The sequence below is a fragment of the Malaclemys terrapin genome, chromosome 2 (assembly GCF_027887155.1).
Source record: "Malaclemys terrapin pileata isolate rMalTer1 chromosome 2, rMalTer1.hap1, whole genome shotgun sequence".
NCBI lineage: Eukaryota > Metazoa > Chordata > Testudines > Emydidae > Malaclemys > Malaclemys terrapin.
The window spans coordinates 246,812,648-246,831,967 of NC_071506.1; the positions used below are offsets into that span (position 1 = coordinate 246,812,648).

Here is a 19,320-nt window from a genome sequence, read left to right on the forward strand (position 1 = left end):
GAGGCATTTTATAATAGTGTTTGTCAAAATGTCCAAGCACTGTCTTCCTAAATCTACTTCTCTAACAATATCGGCCTACAGATTTATGTCTTTATTCATAATCAGATCAGAACCTGCAAAAGGAGAGACAGCATGGCCCAGCACTGATGGCACAGGACTAGGAGTTAAAACATCTGGGTTCTATTCCAGGCCCTACCATTGGTACCTGGTGTGACTTGGACCAAGTCACTCAATCTCCCTATGTAATACAGGGATAATGACACTTAGCCAACTTTGTAAAGTGCCTTGAGATCTGTGGATGAAAAGTGATGTATAATAAACTGACATTTAATGTAAATTACACAGCAAATCTGTGCAACCTGTCTTTTCCAATATTATACACTAATATATATATATGAATCTGCATAGCTTTCTTGACAGAGAATGGGACACTAGCCCATCTATTTGACTGAACTTGACTCAAACTGAAAAAAGGTGTAGATTGAATAATAAAGTCCAGGATCTGCGACAGAAAAGCAAAGAATGCTCATTCAAAAGATTGGATATGAAATTAGACTAGTGAAATATGCTCATGTAGCTGATCATTTAAAACAATATTAAACCTCACCCAGGAAGCTTGAAATTAAATATTTGTTTTGCTTATTTGGAGTAAACACATTTTCCTGTGAGTATCTAGTAACATATGCTTAATTTTCTACCTTTAAAAAACAACAACATAAAAACATATGTACTATAGACAATTCCAGGAAAATAATCCCACACTTTCCTCTTGAGTCAATGTCTCCCATCTCTCTGCTACCAAACAGGATCTTTTCCCAAATTCACGGCTGTTCTTGTGTCACTGTTCAAGGACAATCCACTAGAATTTAGTGACTTTCTGGAACCATTAGAATCTCACTGCTTACCAAATGCTAACTGTCAGCATATGCAGCTGAATTACAACAGCCTGTCTTTGTCATGAGGCCAGTCTTGTGTAAACTGAAAATCCACTAGTCTGGCCAAAGTGAGCAATATTGAATAACACAAGGCTGTTTGCTTCTTTTTCTTTCCCGGGGAAATAGACTTTCTCTACTTAAGCACTTTGGTATCAGAGCCTGAGCGCACGAGGAGTGAGAAGAGGTGGGAGAATAGAGATTTACTTTAGTATTTCTCTTTCTTTACTTTGTACTGTATAGTCTATATCTCGGACCAGAAATTCTTTTTTAAGATTAAGGAGAGAAGACAAGTTTACACCTACACATCCAGGTGCTGATATTTAAAACAATTAAGATGTAACAGATCTCTACCCTCAAAGATACCCCCTCTCAAAAACAATTTTCTTGTAATCAGAATCCTTCTCTCTGGGGGTCACTGATATGGCCTGTGAAGGCAGAAGACATCTGGTGCTTGCATACTACAGTCAACATTAGTTGAGCTATTTTTAATATTAAAAGAAAGAGGCATGGTGCTTTCCCAGTGCCTTACAATGCAAGATACCAGAGAATGCACAAAAAGAGGAACTTCCCAATACACAAAGTGTTAATATATTAAAGAAATGCATATCAAGCTGTATTCCTCCAGTTTTACACCGGTTTAACTTCATTGATTTTGGTAGAGTTACATGAGCATAACTGAGGTAGGGCAGTGGTGAATCAGGTCCCATGTTTCCAAAGGAAGGCATATGTTCTAGTTCTAAAATATGTTCAAATATATATAGATGTAGTGCATTAATCCAGTAAACATCTCTGCCTTTATGTTGTTCAGCCTATATTTTATCACAGAGTGCCATATTAAACTCCTTTTAAATTTTGGAGAATTGCCATCCAGTGCACTTAATATGACACAGTTGCCACTAAAGCAACTGATGTATTAATATGCTTAATTCACTCTTCTGTTTCAATTGACCTTACGTACCTACTCGTAATTCTAGGTAGTCAAACTGACAGTCTTGGTGGTGTTCCAAGTGGAAATCCTCAAAGGAGATGTAAGTGGATGAATTGTAGTGGTATGGATTCTTGATGGTCCACTCACAGTTCAAGTTGTTTGTGTAATTTCTGATACTGTCATAACCTGGTGAAGTGAAATTCCCTCCTTCAGCTTCCATGCAGGTCCCACCACAAACTGCAGAACCAAGACACTGCTTATTTGAAAATAATAATAATTTTGGTGCACCAAGACAAATCTTGCTTTCATTTACTCCTGCACATTGATATCAACAGTGGTGTTACTGAGAACAGAATTAGGTCCAGCTTCATTTCCTTCTTTATGTAGATGCTATTACTCTGCAGCGAGAGAGTGCCTGCCCAACCTCCTGGGTGCTCTTGACAACCATTTAAAAACACACATGTAAAGAAACAGACCCAGAAGTTACCCCAAAAGCAAATCAAATATCCCAGCAACAAAATAAATATAACAACAATTAATTAACCTCCTGACAGCATCCCTACCACAGCTCCACTCCACCGCTACCCAGCCTTACCTATCGCCCAACTCCTTACGGGCAAGGAAGAGGAGATAGGCCTTGCAGCACGCTCTGAAGATCAGCTCATTCATCCTATTACGGACGTAGGGGGGAAGCATGTTCCAAAAGCCTGAGCCCTAACAGGCAATACTCTGCCAGCTGCCCCATCTCTTGTGTGCAATAGTGGGTGGAATGTTAGCTCCATCCCCACCTGCATACATTAGCCAATGAAGCTGGCTTGCAAGAGTTGCACTAAATTACCAGGCCTCCTGAGCAATGGGGGAGCACAGAAGGCATCTGACTCTGCGTCATAAAGCCTCCTGGGGAGGAGCAGCTGCACTCCCCTTATCCCAGGCTAAATGCAAAAATCACAGTCTAGCCCATCCTCAGAAGCAAGAGATGTGTATGCAGTTCTCATTGCAAAACACTGCGAGTGAAAACTGTCCTTTCCATTTTAGGCTTGATTTACATGTGTGCGCACATACCCACAACCCCAAAAAAACCTTTTATTTAAAAGGTGCTTTCTACTTATGTAAAATGGGTGATTGCCAAATTTGATCAAATTTGAGGTTTTTCAGCCCAGCCATTTTCAAGATATGGGACACAGAAAAAGAACATGTATTTGTTACAGGTGTCATATTTTTGCAATGCTTTTTTTGCCATGCACTAGCTACAAAATGGCTTGCCAAAGATACTTTATATAAGGTTAATTTAAAAATCTGCATTACCTGCATCTTCATTAGAAGAATAGGAAACACTGAAGCCTCTCGCTGAAACAGAGATATCAGTGACCAAAATGACTTTCATTGTGTTTCCTGAGGATTTCACTTGAGTGCCTGGATTTACATCACCACACAGTTTGGCTAGTCTGGGAGAATTTTGTCTGAGGCCATTGTAAATCTGTTGGTTAAAAATGCATTCTTAGAGACTCAAACCAAACATCTTCTTCAGAGTTTAAATGTACTTTGCACAAGACTCACTGAAATCCCTCCATAAAGGGCTGTTCCAAAACCTAGTGAAATCTATGAAACAAACTCGCAATGACTCTAGTGTGTCAGGTCCTGAATTAAAATGTTTTGTTTTCTCCTAAAAAATTCTGTGAATGTTTTTGATGCTTTGTCCAAAAGTAAAAAAAATAAATAAATAAATAAAATAAAAAAAAAAAATCCAAGATTTTTTTTTAACAAAACTTTGGAAATTTTCAATGAAAAGGTTTCAGAGTAACAGCCGTGTTAGTCTGTATCCGCAAAAAGAAGAACAGGAGTACTTGTGGCACCTTAGAGACTAACAAATTTATTAGAGCATAAGCTTTCGTGGACTACTGGGCTGTAGTCCACGAAAGCTTATGCTCTAATAAATTTGTTAGTCTCTAAGGTGCCACAAGTACTCCTGTTCTTCTTTTTTCAATGAAAAGGGACTTTTTTGTGAAAAATAACAATTTTGTCAAAAAACCACTTAAAGAAATTTTATAGAAAACTTTTGATCAGCTCTAACATTTAGTTTTTGATGATACAGCTGTTTTTTTTGGTATGGCTTCTTTCATGCAGAGTGCATCCCAAGACACTGGGAGTGAAATAATATAACTGCGGAGTTAATCTCCTTCTCCTTCTCCTGTAATTTCAGAGGTACAGGAGAGGGAGAAAAGATGTTGTCAGTTGAGATTTAGAATGAGGTAGAGAGTTCTCGACACACAGGGATGCAGGAAGGCTGTTCCTTTCAGAGTTCATTACTTCATTAGCTGATAAAGGGACAGTGCGTGTGACTTGTCTAAAGCAGGGGAGTAAGGGCATGGAGGATAGCCACGTGATGGATGGAGGCCAGTTGCTACTGGCCTCATCACACAGATGGGCAGGGATCAGGTGGACAGAGTCTTGGCTCTGTCCCTACTCAGCACACAGGGCAGTAGATGCTTCACCAGCTGTAGGGAACTTTTCTGCAGGGATCATTTCTCTCTGTATTGTAAAGTACAAGTGTATTTGTGGGTGCTGTAAAAATAATAAATGATAACTGGATTCTGTTTCAGACTTAAGTACTTTAGTGTGCTTTCTGAATTTACTCAGAGTCTAATCACATTTTGTTTGATTTAGTAAATAAGGCTCTGATCCTGCAAACACTTAAGTACACAAGTAACTGCACACATGAGTAGTTCCATTGGCTTCAGTGGGACTAGTCACATGCTTAAAGTTACACATGACCTTAAGTAGCTTCCTGAATCTGTACCTTAGAGAGTTAATTTCTTTCTTTCTCTGTCGCCACTCCCATTCTTTTGGGGTGGGTTATAATTTGTCTTAGAAACAGATATACAAATATACACGCAATTTCAACAGTACCACTCTGGTAAAACTGTACAAGTAAATTAAAGCACATTCATGTGCTTTCCCTGTATTCATTCACACTTACAGCCACATAATCTAAGCTGCACCTCTGGTAGCCTTCGGTTTTCATATCATTAATAGTTAGTGTGATCCGTCGTCCTTCCGGGACGGTGATCCTCCATTCACACACTCGATTGTGTGGGTATATGTTGGGATAGTTGGGGGAAGTAAATGTCCCAACAGGCGCATTAAGATCTCCACCACACTCTGGAACAGAACAAATGTTAGGAAAGCTCTTGCAGAAAATCAATGGATACTAAATACTTTCTGGAGGTAAAGGATTAAAGCAAAACCATGGAACTGATATTAAAAAAAAAGCTCTTGCCTGCTTGAAATTCTGATTTGCTTTGCTATACCCTTCCATGTGTTGATCACAATGGTTAGAGAAGTTTAATATTTCTGGTAGATCCACTCAAATGAGCCATTAAATATTTGATAAATATGAATAATGATAATTGACCATCGTAACTAATGTGAATCAAGAATTAACATTTGCTTCCCTTAAATGCTCATGCCAGATGACTGCCTTCCTGAACCACGATGGGGTTATGACGTCAAGAGATCTGAGTAGCTCACTGTGACAGGCTAAAGCAGCAGTCTGGAAAGGGATCACATAGCCAGGCCGGGTTCGTGCAGAACAGGAAGCTGGGTCCAGGCAGGTCACACAAGGGAAGGGTGTGTTCTCCTGTCCGCTGGCTGCTTGAGGCAGAGAAAAGCCTCTGGGGATTGTGAGCAGCAATTGAGTTGTTTTATTTTGTGGTGTTTACATCCTTTTTTATAAACAATAAATTGGGCCCTGAGGAAAGAGCCTTACAAAGGACTTGGGTGGGGAATTTGCTTTCCCTCCTGTGCTGGTGGAAGACAGCACAGGTCGTCTGTTGCTCTAACTTTCACCCGGGCAGGATAGCCAAGGAGCAAAGAGCTACAACCATACATAAATCAGATTTAAAGGACAAATATATACTACTGTAAGAACAAATGATTTGAAAACAAAACAAAACAATTGCACTCTGGTGAAGATAGAAAATGTGGTTAGCTGTGTATGCTGCCTTGCTTATGGTAAATTGCTACTTTACAACTCTAACCTTCAACACTAGCGTCAAAGCGCAGTCTGAATCCTGGGGCGTTGATAGATCCATCAGTGAAGAACTTGACATAAGCAAAACTGTCAGAAGTATCCATTGCATCAGGGATAGTAGTACCACAGTATCTGCCCAATAAATTCCCTAGGCAAGTCAAAGACAGATAGATGAGTTTTATTATCAGGATGATTTTTATTCAAATTTCTATTCAAGTAGCACCACTGAGTTTAAACCATTAGGTAGGTTTAAAGAAATAAAGCAATCTTGGGAAACAATTGGAAGGGTTTTTGTTTCCTTTGCTTTACTTCAATAACTAATGTAACTACTCTGGCAATAAGGAAGACACCTGTACTGCATGCAGTTCTTTCAGCAGCAAGAGTTTTTAGTAGTCTCCTTTGAGGCTTGCTGCTGGGATGAGGGCAGGGAGGAGAATCACTGAAACAGTCTACTGACCTGAAGCATTGTACTCGCGGATCTCCACAAAGTCATTTGCACACTCAGGGGAGTCCTGAACATCTAGTCCTTCTAGGCTAATGGTGAGATAATGGCCGGTAGGCCCCTGGAGTAACCATTCGCACAACAAGTTGTCTTGATAGTGCAGCTCAGGAAATCCTACACTTTCGATGACACCATTTTGTCCTGTCACCGTTCCACCACATGTAGCTGCAAAGAGAACCACATTTCTAGTGAGCCTCTCACCCTAGAACAGCACCTCATGGAATTGAGCTGCCTCTCCCACAAGACTTTAACGGCACATTGCCAAGTAGTTCGGCACAACCATAGTGGGGATTGTCCTCCAGATTCTAAATCTCCTAATCTCTCCTTTTAATTCCACCAGTCCTGGTTTGTTTTCCTTCCACAAATACTTACACCTACTGTGGATGTTGTTCGTTTTCTCTTTGTCTTACCTCTCACTGATACCTCATTACCTCAGCCAAACATAAACTCAAGTTACAGATTTGGGGCTTGATTCTCATTTACTTTGAAGTCTCTTTCCACTCTGGCAGTGTAAATGAGAATCAGGTCCTTTGGATACAGATTTCAAATATCTCAGTCTGGCACTGTTTTGATCATGGATTTTGTGCTGGACCATTATAAAGCTAAATGTCATTTGCTAAATTTGGATCCAGATTTTTAAGGTTTGGGTGATGGTTTGGATTTGGAGCCATGGGTCAGATTCCTCTGTAGATTTAACTAGGTAGTAATATTCATAGTCTGTTTGTTGGTTTTGTCTTCTGTGTCACAGCGTAAAAGCAGAATTACATGCTTCGTGTTTGTTTCCTACTGCTTTTGATTCTCATTTCCATGCCTTTCCCTGTGCTGCTGCTATGCATGGCCTGACTTCCCATTTCACAAAGCCACCACCCTCTTTTCACTCATGTCTCTTGAAATTTCACTTCTGTGATAACACAAAATGTGAGTTTATAATAATAATGTTAAGAACAAATAATAAATTATTCCCAGTGGAATATATTGGCTTTTCCAGTGCATCCTGTATGTCTGCTAATTAAATAACAGACTTTTAGAGGCAGTACTATAATTTCTCTTTATGTCCTGTGCAATGGTGATAATATTGATGGCTTTTAACAAATGACTTATTCCAATATGATTAATAACTACCTGTTAATCATGTTGGAATAAGTCATTTGTTAAGAGCCATCAATATTATCACCACTGCACAGGACATAAAGAGAAATACAGCAACTGCCTTGAAAAGTCTGTTATGTAATTGGCAGACATACAGGATGCACTGGAAAAACCAATATATTCCACTGGGATTCTTTTTGACCAGATACAAATTCTCTCTTAATATGTGATGTCAATATTTTCATACAGTGGACCCAATCTCCACTCCCCTATATATATATATATATATATATATAATTTGTTTTTTATATTTGAGATAAAAAAATAATCAATAAAATCTTGCTTAAAACAATAAATTCCAGTTCTTTGCTACCAAGAAATATGAAGAAGAAACAGCCCCCCAGTCCTAGTTTTGAACGCTCCCAGATGAGACCAATATAAATAAGCAAACACTTTTCTCTGAAGGTTAGTGGCATCACTGAAAACTGACATCATTTTACATTGCTGTTGAATCCGACCCAAGGGCTTTATTTTACTGTTAACTCTTTGTTGCATGTTTCTAACCCTGCCTTAGCAGCTAGAAAATAAAAAATGATTTCTTAATGAATTATTTCATTTTCTGGCTGGCAAATATTGACTCCCCATCTCATCCCATCCCCATTCCATCACACAACCCCATGCTGAGATTGTCAGCACTCTGTTGCTTTTGCTACTTCTTTGTTTGCCTCCCGGCACTGTTAATATAATCAGTTATAACACTGGCATCAGGGTACCCCTACTTTACCTCACAACACTTGCTGTTAGTTGCTCTTCTTGCAATACATACCTCTTCAACCCCCTCGTCATACAAATTGCACTCTATTTGAACGCTGAATACCGAATCAAATGACCTGACTTTACACATCTAACCTCATTTGCAGCCATTTGCTGACCAAGGTGCACCTGGCATGTAATTTGTCATACATCACTGTTTATATCATGGGCCTCTGGCCACGGGTGCTACAGCCACTTACTCCTTCTGGCCCTTTTGGTGTTGTCCCTTAGATTGCTGCAGTTTCACTATTAGGCGAATCAAACTGCCCAATCCCCGTTTCCACTGCAGCAATTCTACAAGGACTTTCATATTTTGCTATGATTCCTACCTATCGCTAGGGAAATAATATATTAGCATTAATTGATGTGATGATTCTGATTACATGAATCTATGGTATAGAATAATGGAAAGAGACAAAAGCTTCTGTCAATCAATCTATTTTAAATAATTTAGGGCCCAATCCTTATTGAATTAAAACTACAGGACTTGGGTCCTAAATCTTTTCTGTTCCTTTTATTGCCACAGATCAGTGAAAATGCAATACATGAAATAACTGCTAGCATTACCTCTTGAGTACTTGGCGTTGAATCCAATATGTGTGGCACTGTTGTCAGACCTAAACCTCATATACATGACAGCTCCTGAAGACCTTTGAATGCCTGGCAGAGAACTTCCACACAGCTTGGCAAGCACTGGTGCACTGGAGTCAGCTCCATCACGTAATTCAAGGTAACTGAAGGCACAACTAAAATAGGAGGAAGTTTTCTATTAAATTTGCAGCAACAATCCATTTATAACATTTCAGCAAATACCTGAAACCTTCGAGCAATGACATTTTAGACGTGGTGTGACTAGGAAAAAGGCACAGTGATAGAGCCAGACAAATTCAGAGACAATGATAGGGCTTGAATCAATTATGTGACAGATAGGGCAGATTCCTGCAATATCCTGGACAAACCCTACTGAATTAAGTTAAGCCTGACTGAATTCAGTTTAAGTATTTTAGGAGTTCATTATATTAAAATGCATTTTTTGTGGGATTTCTAGGGAGGAGACCCAACTGATATAAACCCTGGCTGGGAAGTGCAATGAGCTTCAAAGTACTATTTGAAACAAGATGAACTTTTAAAGTTAAGTGGGTTTCCTAGGAAATACCTAGGGGAAGGGAATGCAAATTCCCCACCTCTGGACCCAATCTTTTGAAACTATTCCTAGAGGAGAAACCCACTGTCTGACTGATTGCCTATTCACAGTCTCTAAGGATCAAAACCCAAACTATATAAAGGAGATGATCACATATTCATGGTGTGCTGGTTCTGAGCCTAAGTGGCTCTGAACTTGTAGCTGCAGGAAAATCCCTTGGTGGAGTTTGAAGGACTGTTCGCCTACCAGAGCCCTTATTGGAGTCAGGGTTGATCTCTGGTGAGCTAATTAGCATCAGTGTAAGTTCTTTTATTGTTTTTCTCTGTGATGCTTTTTCCTTAAGAATAAATTTGCTTGCTTAGAAAGAGCTGTGATAACTATGGACAATTATGCTGTTTATAGCCTCTGAGGAAGGAAGGCAAAGCAAGCCTGCTAAGGCAGTCTGTCTTGCTGGGGAATTCATGGTGTAGGCATGGAATTTTGCAACCTGGAAATACCCCACTGAGGAAGGAGGGAGACACGTGTCTCCGCCCAAGAGAAGTGATGGCTGGGGAGTCAGAAGCCTGAGAATGAACCTTGCTGGAGGGAAAATACAGGTTAAGTTGCCTGGAACTGTTATGGTGTCAACTGGTATAACTCCACTGAAGTCAGTGGACTTCAACTGATTAGCAAATGAGGATCTGGCCCTATATATCTTCTGGCATGCAGAGAGCACAGACCAAATGAGTGGATATAGTGGTACAAACCCCCAAGTGTGCTGTGGGCATTTTATAGCCGTGGCCAATCAGTCTGTGCCCACTGGCCACCAATCTGAGTAGGAAGGGAGCACAGGGCATAGAATTTACAGAAGAGATCCTCCTACCATTTGAGCTTCCTCCATCCCTGTTACTTTTTTGCGGTATATCTTATTTTTGATTTCTGTCAAATATTAAAAAGGCCAGGGATGTACACTGGCAATGTAGAGGGTCCAGGCACCTCTCTCAAAAGTCTCCAAAACATCCTAATTGTAAATTTTGGAGTAAATTCTATTGGGGAATTAGGGAACATACTGCTATGGTAATAGGGAAAGAAAAATGAAAATGGAGTGCCTCAGAAAATGTAAAATAAATGTAGCTATATACTTGGGTGAAGGTTCAATGTAAAACTGGTCTTCAAACTGCAGCTCCACTGCCCCTCCATTCGGAGCTGTTATGGTCCAGACACAGTCAGCATGCTGTGGATAGTTGTTAGGATAGTTGGGGGAAGATGCATATCCACTGGGACTGGAATCACTGATATAGATATTCCCTCCACAAGCTGGGAAAGAGAAGTTTAAGAACAGGTTAAAGAAAATGTGTGAGACGTTCAAAACAAACAAGGACCAACTTCTGCTGGTGAGAGAGAAAAGCTTTCGAGTTACACAGAGCTCTTCTTCAGGTCTGCGCTGAAGAAGAAGAGCTCTGGGTAGCCAGGGCCACCCAGATGGGTGGGCAAGTGGGACATTTGCCCCAGGCCCCACAGGGACCCCCACGAGAATACACATGAACTTAGTCAAAAGGCCAAGAAGCGACTCTCAATACTATAGTATTCTATAGTATCTCAACTTTTTTTTATGGAAGGGGCCCCCGAAATTGCTTTGCCCCAGGCCCCCTGAATCCTATGGGCGGCCCTGTGGGTAGCTCAAAAATTTGTGTCTCTCTACCAACAGAAGTTGGTCTGATAAAAGGTATCACCTCACCCACCTTGTCTCTCCAATATCCTGGGACCAACATGGCTACAACAACACTGTATACAAAACAAGTAAATCATCCATATACTTAGTCGCAGGTTCTTTTCAATGGATTATATTCATTACACAAACAAATATACTCTAATTTTTGCTGTTGAGCGATACTATAGCACATTTAAACCTAAATTTTCTGGCCTGCTTGTTAACCAACAGCCCATTTATTCCATGAAAATTAATACAACTGTCCCCTGACGACTGCACTGACTGACACTCTACTCCCACAGTGATCCTAGACTCAGATAAGTATGAAGAGGAAAACCTTATATGCTTTATTTCTGAAGAATTCCTAACATTTGGAAAACTGAAGTTAAGGATTGGATCTTTCGATGCTTTTTGTGAAGCATACTTACTTTCACTTTCCAAAACAATTGAAATGTAAAACTCAAGACAATATGAAATCCAGTGAGAAATGACATTCAAAGCAAACTCAAGAATTTGTTCAGTTTCTTTGCCATACTAAGATACTTTTATTTAGCAGTGTAGTGGGGCGGCTGCCCTACTCCTGGAGAACACGGGTTAAAACAGCCAAGCTAGGCTGACTGGAGTAGCAGTCACCAAGGCTGGCTTTAGGAAGTGTGGGGCCCGATTCGAATAGTTTTGACAGGGCCCCGGTAGGGATGACTCACCCGGCGGCGCTCCGGGTCTTCCGCAGCACTGAACGACCCGCCGCCAAAGTGCTGCCGAAAACCCGGAGCGAGTGAAGGACCCGCTGCCGAAGTGCCGCCAAAGACCCGGAGCGCCGCCGAGTGAGTAAAAATTAAAAAGGCGCCTAAGTTAGGTGCTCTTCTTTAGGGAGTGGGGCCCGATTCAGGAGAATCGTGGGAATCGGCCTAAAGCCGGCCCTGGCAGCCACAGATGTGGCCAGCTCAATTAGGGCCCAGATGGCCCTGATAAGAGGGTTGTGAGCCAGAAGCTGGAGCAGTCTCTCTAGTGGTAAAGAGGGAAGGACCTCGCTGCCTGAGAGCTCAGGGTACAGAGAACACAGCAGGGCTGGGGAAAGGCCAGAGGAGCTGGGGAGCTCCAGGCTGGCAAATCCCCAGACTGCGGGCCTTGATAAGAGGCCAAAACAGGTACTGGGGTTGCAGAGGCTGCAGCCTGGGATTAGGCAGGGGCAGCAGTCCAACCCCCTTGCCAATGATGAGTGGCCATGACAGACTGCAGTTTGCCCCAGTGAGTGGGGGCTAGATGACGATTGGCAGTAGCCACTGAGGCAAGGTGGGTGTAGAAGGTGGGGGTTTCCCTGGGAGGGGAGACCCAGAGAGTGGGGGTACTGCTGGGGCAGAACCCTGAGGTAAAGGGCACTGGGGTCTGGGAGGGACACGGGACTGGTGGCAGGCAAGACACCAGCCTGCACAGAGCACTCCGTATGCTGGAAAAGAGCTAATTCCCAGATGACCAGCAGGAGGCGCTGCACCGGTGAATTGTCGCCTCGCTACAAGCAGCTAACAACTTTATGATTAAAATACATTTTAGTAATGCTAATGAATACGGTGATTCAATCCAGGTCTCTAAAGTGAAGCTCTAGAAATATATATGTATATGCTTAGCTCCTACTATGCATAGAATTTCCAATGGAAGGAGTAGATAGAAAAAGCGGAGTTACAAACTTGAGAGCGAGTGAGCATGCTAGTAGGTTGCCTTAGTTCTGTTTAATCAACATCATTTAAATGAGAGCTCCAAATGTCCTAAGACATGTGTTTGCCTGAAATACTTTGGGAACAGCTGAAGGTGCCAGGCCCCTGATTTATACCAGCTGAGGATGTGGCCTGCCACCTCTTCATTCTTTCAAAAATGCCAGTTCCTGCAGGGGATGTTATTTTCTCAGCTGAGGAGGAAACTTTTATGGAATGTTATCATTTCTGCCAATGCAGTGGGTCACACTCATTTCTGCTGTAACTTGCTATTTGCAGTATGTAGCAGGCAGAGGCAAGATTCTAATTTGCCTTCCTTCCCTGTGTTAACTGTTGAAGTCTCCTGCTAACCTGTGTCCAACTTCCCCTGTTTCCCAGATGCAGGTGAGAGATAGCTTCAACCCAACCACCAGGGAAACTAATGAAAAATGTTTTATTAACATCATGTCAGGATTAGAACCCAGGTCTGCTGAGCCTGGGACAGCTGATGTTCCCACAGTGCAACCAGGAGGCCATGCAAGCCAAGGAGCACCGTGGTTGATAGGCACCACAGGCAGTACTAGCCAAAGAAGCCAGAGTGACAGTACCCTGCAGCTGGGGTTACCACCTTTGAAATGCAAAAAAGCCCCAGCACCCACCATCCCACAAGGCAAGCCTGCTGCAACCTCAACCCCCAGCCACAAGGCAACTCGGCAAATCTCCCCCCCACACACACACTTCAACGGCCACTTATCTAGACAGATAACACGTATGGATAACAGTGATAACATCATTTTCTTACTTAAACTGCAAAAGGGGTAACACTGCAGCATCTTTAGCGGGACACAGAAACTTTTAATATTAGATATCCCAGTGCATTGTGATAACACTGCAAATCTTTAGACCCATGTAAAAAAAACTGGCAAATTAAATTATTTTTCTGGCAACTGGCAAATACATAAAAAAACTGTCCAAGTCGATCAAATACTGGCTAGGTAATAACCCTAACTGTGGCCCTCTGATTGGCCATAACCCTATTTAACCCTGGAAGGTAGCCCAGGAAGTTGTCTGGGCAACAACGAAGACTTTGGGCCTGTTGTGACTCCAGACCTCACCTTGTCTCTTGATCTCAGGACTCTGATCCCAGCCTGACTCTGACCTCCTGATTCTAGCCTGGTGCTATCTCTGATCTCCGGTCTCCAACCCCAGCCTGACTTTGACCCTGACTCTTGCTTATTGAACCCGGTTCTAGCGATTCCTCCAACCCCTGCTCACTGACTATCGTCCTTGACATGTGGACTCCAGCCCAGCTGTGATTGCTAGGCCAGACAACCTACACCCTGGTCCCTTACAAATATGTGGAACACTTATGCAGTGAGAACAGGAGTACTTGTGGCACCTTAGAGACTAACAAATTTATTTGAGCATAAGCTTTCGTGGGTTACGGATGCATGCAGTGGAAAATACAATAGGAAGATATATATACACACACAGAGAACATGAAACAATGGGTTTTACCATACACACTCTAACAAGAGTGATCAGTTAAGGTGAGCTTATGCAGTGGGCATTTCAAATAATTTACACAGAAGGCATTTTTGCCGATATTTGTTTTTTAATCAGATTACAGTATCTCCATGCTAAGTGCAGTTGTAGCTGTGTTGGTCCCAGGATATTAGAGAGACAAGGTGGGTGAGGTAATATCATTTATTGAACCAACTTCTGTTAGTGAGACAGACAAGCTTTCAAGCCATACAGAGCTCTTCTTCAGGTCTGGGAAAGGTGCTCCAAGTGTCACAGCAAAATGCAAGGTGGAACAGATTGTTTAACATAAAGAGCTTAAATTCATTACTTGGCTAGATACTAAAAATCATGGCCTGAACAGAGACAATGGATTTATGGCTTATTACTGCAATTGAATCCACTAACCCCCTTTTCTTGTCCTATCACTGCAGAGGTGTTAGCGGGCCACTCTGCCTTAAATGCTCACTTACACTATGTGCTAACTACTGTGGCAGAGCTCTGACCTTGTCCCTGTGGGTCCTGCACTTCTAGGTGGTATATGCTAGCCTCAGTGGCTCTCTGTGACCCTCCACATAGCCCTTCTCTCTCTAGGGCCAGGGTTACAGTCTACTGAGCCATTTTCATCATAAGCCAGCAAGGAGGTTGGTGAGAGAACTCCCACAGTCTCTGTTGTCCCTAGGGCTTGTTTCAGAACAGTTTAGCCTCCTGTCCTGACAGGGGCCTGACTTCCCCTCCCAGGAGGTGTTCCTGTAGTGGTGGGTTGGGGGGAACCCGGGCCCGCCCTCTACTCTGGGTTCCGGCCCAGGGACCCTAATGGTAGCAGCTGTTGGCAGCCAACCTTTCACTGCCAGAGTTGCTACATTTCCCTGGGCCACTTCCCCACACCTCTCCTGCTTCTCCCTTCTTCACTCTTACCTTAGGGCTCCCTTATCAATAACTTGAGGGTGCCTTCATTAACCAGCCCTTCAGCCACACTGCCTCTCCTCTAGCTCCCTGGCTCTCCTCTGCCTGACTGGAGTGAGCCTTTTTATAGTATCAGTGAGGCCTTAATTAGAGTCAGGTGGTCACATTAGCTTAATGGCCTCACCTGACTCTTTGCAGGTTAATTGGAGTCAGGTGTTCTCATTAGCCTGGAGCAGCCCCTGCTCTGGTCAGTCAGGGAACAGAAAACTGTTAATCCATTGGCCAGTATATCTTCCTTCTGCTATTCTACTGTACCCAACTGGCCTGGGTGTATCACACTACTTATGCTAAACAATCTGTTTCACTTGCATTTTGCTGTCACACTGGAGCACCTTCCCCAGACCTGAAGAAGAGCTCTGTGTGATTCGAAAGCTTGTCTCTCTCACCAACAGACGTGGGTCCAATAAAAGATATTACCTCACCCACCTTGTCTCTTCAGGTTAAGTCACTTATTATAAGAACCATGCTTCTGAAAGAACAAATTTTAAGTTTTTTTTTTTTCTACTAATTTTCAGAACGTGTGTTGGATTTTGACACTCACCCAGACTCTTAGCCTCATACTTCAGTTTGAACCCGTGGCCCGCATGACTGCTGTCAGAAATGAAGTGGACAAACAGCTGATTGTCTGTAGTGTACATGGTAGAAAAAGAGCTGCTACCACAAAAACGCCCATTCCTTCCAATGGTCCCCAAAGGCGGGGCAGAGTCATCCAGTCCATTTTTAAGCTAGAAGGAAATTGTTAAGGTTGTTCAAGCATACAGCTATAAACCTTAAGGAATGCTCTAGCAGATATAAGAACAAACCCAAACAACAATCTTGAAAAAAGCATTTTCCCCTTTAATTTACTGTACCAGTAAATCAGCATATCTAAAGAAAGCTTTGAAAGATAGCAAGACAATTCTAAATGATATTTTTTTTCACTTTCCTGTTGTTAATAATACCACAACATATAGGAGCCCTAGTCATGGGCCAGTATATCCTGTTTCTGGAAACCAAGTGACAACACCCACAGCTGATCAGCTCACCTCCACATAGTCCCCATGGCTGCAAGAAGCATCCTCACTCTGAACTTCGAAGGGTTGTTCAAAATGGACAACTACAACAAACCCACTAGTAACCAATACATGCCAGGAACAATTGAGATTGGGAGCATAGGCCTGAGGATAGTTGGGGGATGTGATCACTCCCCTGTTGGCATGCAAATAGCCACCACAACCTGAATGAAGGGAAATGAGATAGGGAAGAAAAAGTCATCTTAAATTATTACAAAAATGTCTTCAAAATCAATGTGATTGTTAAGCCAAATGCTGAACAGCTGTGTGGGATGTGCATTAGTGAACATCCTGAATAATCTGCCCACTACCAGGCCACATGCAAGTCTGCTAGTAGACTGTCCAGGTTGTATACTGACACACAACAAACAAACTTGGCTTTTTAGTATAGCAGACAAATGAGTAATGCACTGTGCTTGATGCATGTGGGGAAGGGAGGCATAGGTGTCTTTATGCCACCTTTCCTCATATGTTCCTCTCAGCACCAGTCCTGGGGGCTGCTGTACACTAAACTGGCCCCCAGCACAGGTTGTAAGTTGGAGCAACCTCAAGGCTGTCCACTCAAGACCCTGACATGCCCCTCCCTGCTCCTGCCCCCCTTGAAATACACTCTACAGCAGTCTGTGTGTTTGGGGAGTGGGGCGGTCAGAACTGCTCACAAGCATCTGGCTGCAGCAGAGGATTTCCATATGAAAGGAGAATCCTCAACTGCTGCCATGAGGCATCTTTGTCCTTGTGGGGCCTTAAAAGGGCCCAAGGATCTGGCCCTGTATCTATTTTGTGTGTGTGGTTGGATTCATTTATTTGCATCTCCAAGTTGGCGGTTCCCTTCCCTTTCATTCTCCACTTCCCCATCTCTCAACAATTGCAGTTTGTTTTTTAGCTAGCACCAGCCTTCACATTTTCTGAGTATATTTTGCAATTCTTAACCACAATTTTTAACTGTTGTAATATTTCTTCATGCACTTGTACATTTTCCAGGCTACAATATTTGATTTTCAGGACAAAGGTGATTTTCAGATCTGAGGAGTGTTTCGTAACAGCAGAACTCTGGACAAGGGACAAAGTTTACCTTAAGAACATGTGTTTTTGGAATATGTGAACAGATGCTTCGTGCAATTACTTGGATAGATTGCTGACAGTTATGTCAGGTAGCTATGCTAAAAATGTAGGCTATAACTACTTCCTTCCTTATTCAGCTTTCAGCGGCAAGGCAGATTAAAGATAAAATTAAAAAAAAAAACCCACAACTTACTTTTGTGATAAGAAGCATTAAACCCAGCACCAGTGACACTTGCATCTGTAGTGAACTGAATGAACAAGGCCTCTCCAGAAGATCTTATTGGCCCAGGTACGTCTCGACCACATATGGTGGCCAGCACTGGGGCAAGGTTATTGTCTCCTAAGGTTAAAAGAGGAAAAGAGGAAATGTCAGTATTAAAAATACCAAAAGTCTTAATTTTTAACAGTATTTCAGTCAAAGTTGTTCACACATTTTTCTGGACCATCACCATCTTGTGTTGCTTGTTGCTTGATATTAGCCTGCACATAGCTTCAGCACAGAAGAATATTCATTTTGGAACAGGTTCCTGTGACTGATAAACTGAAGCAAAATTTGATCTTTCGGATGTATTTATTTATTTTAAGTACACACACAGTAGACAAGGATTTTTATATTCTGGGGCTCTCTGTGTATTTCACACTGTCAGACAATACCAAGATTTCTCACCATCTCTGATGACAAGTTTGTCGTAGTTGCATGAACTATGAGATTCTATATCTAGGGCCAGGATGTTGAACTCCACAGTGGATTCTGGAGCTCTGATAAGCCAGGTACAGTCAGCAAAATTTCTGTAGTTGCTGGGCCAGCCTGGTGAGAAGAGGAATGAAGGGGTTTCTCCAGTCACGGCAACACCACCACATACACCTGCCGTGCAAAAAGAAATAGACATTAAAAATCTTCTTTTATAAAATTAAAATTGTTTCTTCTTTATCATCTAATTGACAGTCCCCCACTGAACACAGTATGAAAACTACAATGGTGCTATATGTCAATACAATGTTAAAGTACTTCTGCAAGCACTCTCAGGTGTTGGTTTGAAAATAGGAACCATATCCAGCGCCCAAGTCAATCTTAACTTTGTCCCGTTTAACTTGCTCAGATACAATAAATAGATTCATGTTCTCATTTCTTACAATAGGTATATATCTCACACAAGAGATATATATTTGTATTGAACTTCTTTTCCCTTGCTTATAAGATATTTTGGATTAAACATGTCCTGTATGTCCATGAAGGTCTGTGCAGAGTTGAATCTCAGGGCTTCTAAATGGCATCACATGAGCTTGTTAGTCATCTTCCGTATGCAAGTGACAAATCCTCCAAGAATGTTATTTCAAGGAGGATACTTTTGCATGTAGGCATGCAAAATATTTGTCCCTCCTAAAATGCCAGAAAGGGCTTGAGAATCCTTAACCCCTCCAACGAAGCCTGAGCTTCACTTTTAAAACAACGTAAAAAAACTGCATTTGAGAGAGGTACAACAATATAAATCAACAAAAATAATAATGATCAGTAACAATGGTAACACAGGTCTCCCCTGCATTACACTAGGCACCCTTTAATGGGAACAGGATTTCGTGCCTTGCCAATGTTATCACTCTTAACAAACTAACCAATAGTGCCATTTTCAGAGACAAACCTCTAGCAATGGTGTACATAGTGGCTGGAGAAGCTTCCATTGCATACCAGTCCAAAAGGAAACCCTTTCCATTCACAGAAGAATCAGACTGGAACTGGACTGTGATAGAACTGCCGGAGGAGATGAACGATGAAGGGACAATACCACAGTATGTGGCGATAAGACGGAAATGAGTGCTGGGCCCATCGTAGATCTATAAGGAGAAAGAGAGAGCGGAGCAGCAATGGTATTTTTCTGTCCCTACCATATCCAGCAAAGTA

At 42.1% G+C, this 19,320-nt stretch overlaps 1 protein-coding gene across 1 annotated transcript in view; it reads right to left on the minus strand.

The window, feature by feature from the left end:
- CUBN (cubilin) overlaps positions 1–19,320 on the minus strand; it is a 214,628-nt gene that overhangs the window by 54,722 nt on the left and 140,586 nt on the right. Inside the window, exons 39-50 of the mRNA XM_054020596.1 lie at positions 19,061–19,253; positions 18,088–18,285; positions 17,614–17,760; positions 16,332–16,522; positions 15,848–16,031; positions 10,563–10,737; positions 8,865–9,043; positions 6,351–6,560; positions 5,901–6,041; positions 4,841–5,022; positions 3,169–3,340; positions 1,894–2,100 (exon numbers count right to left, since the gene is read on the minus strand). Coding sequence (XP_053876571.1) covers positions 1,894–2,100; positions 3,169–3,340; positions 4,841–5,022; positions 5,901–6,041; positions 6,351–6,560; positions 8,865–9,043; positions 10,563–10,737; positions 15,848–16,031; positions 16,332–16,522; positions 17,614–17,760; positions 18,088–18,285; positions 19,061–19,253 — 2,179 coding nt within the window. The remainder of the gene's footprint in view (positions 1–1,893; positions 2,101–3,168; positions 3,341–4,840; positions 5,023–5,900; positions 6,042–6,350; positions 6,561–8,864; positions 9,044–10,562; positions 10,738–15,847; positions 16,032–16,331; positions 16,523–17,613; positions 17,761–18,087; positions 18,286–19,060; positions 19,254–19,320) is intronic.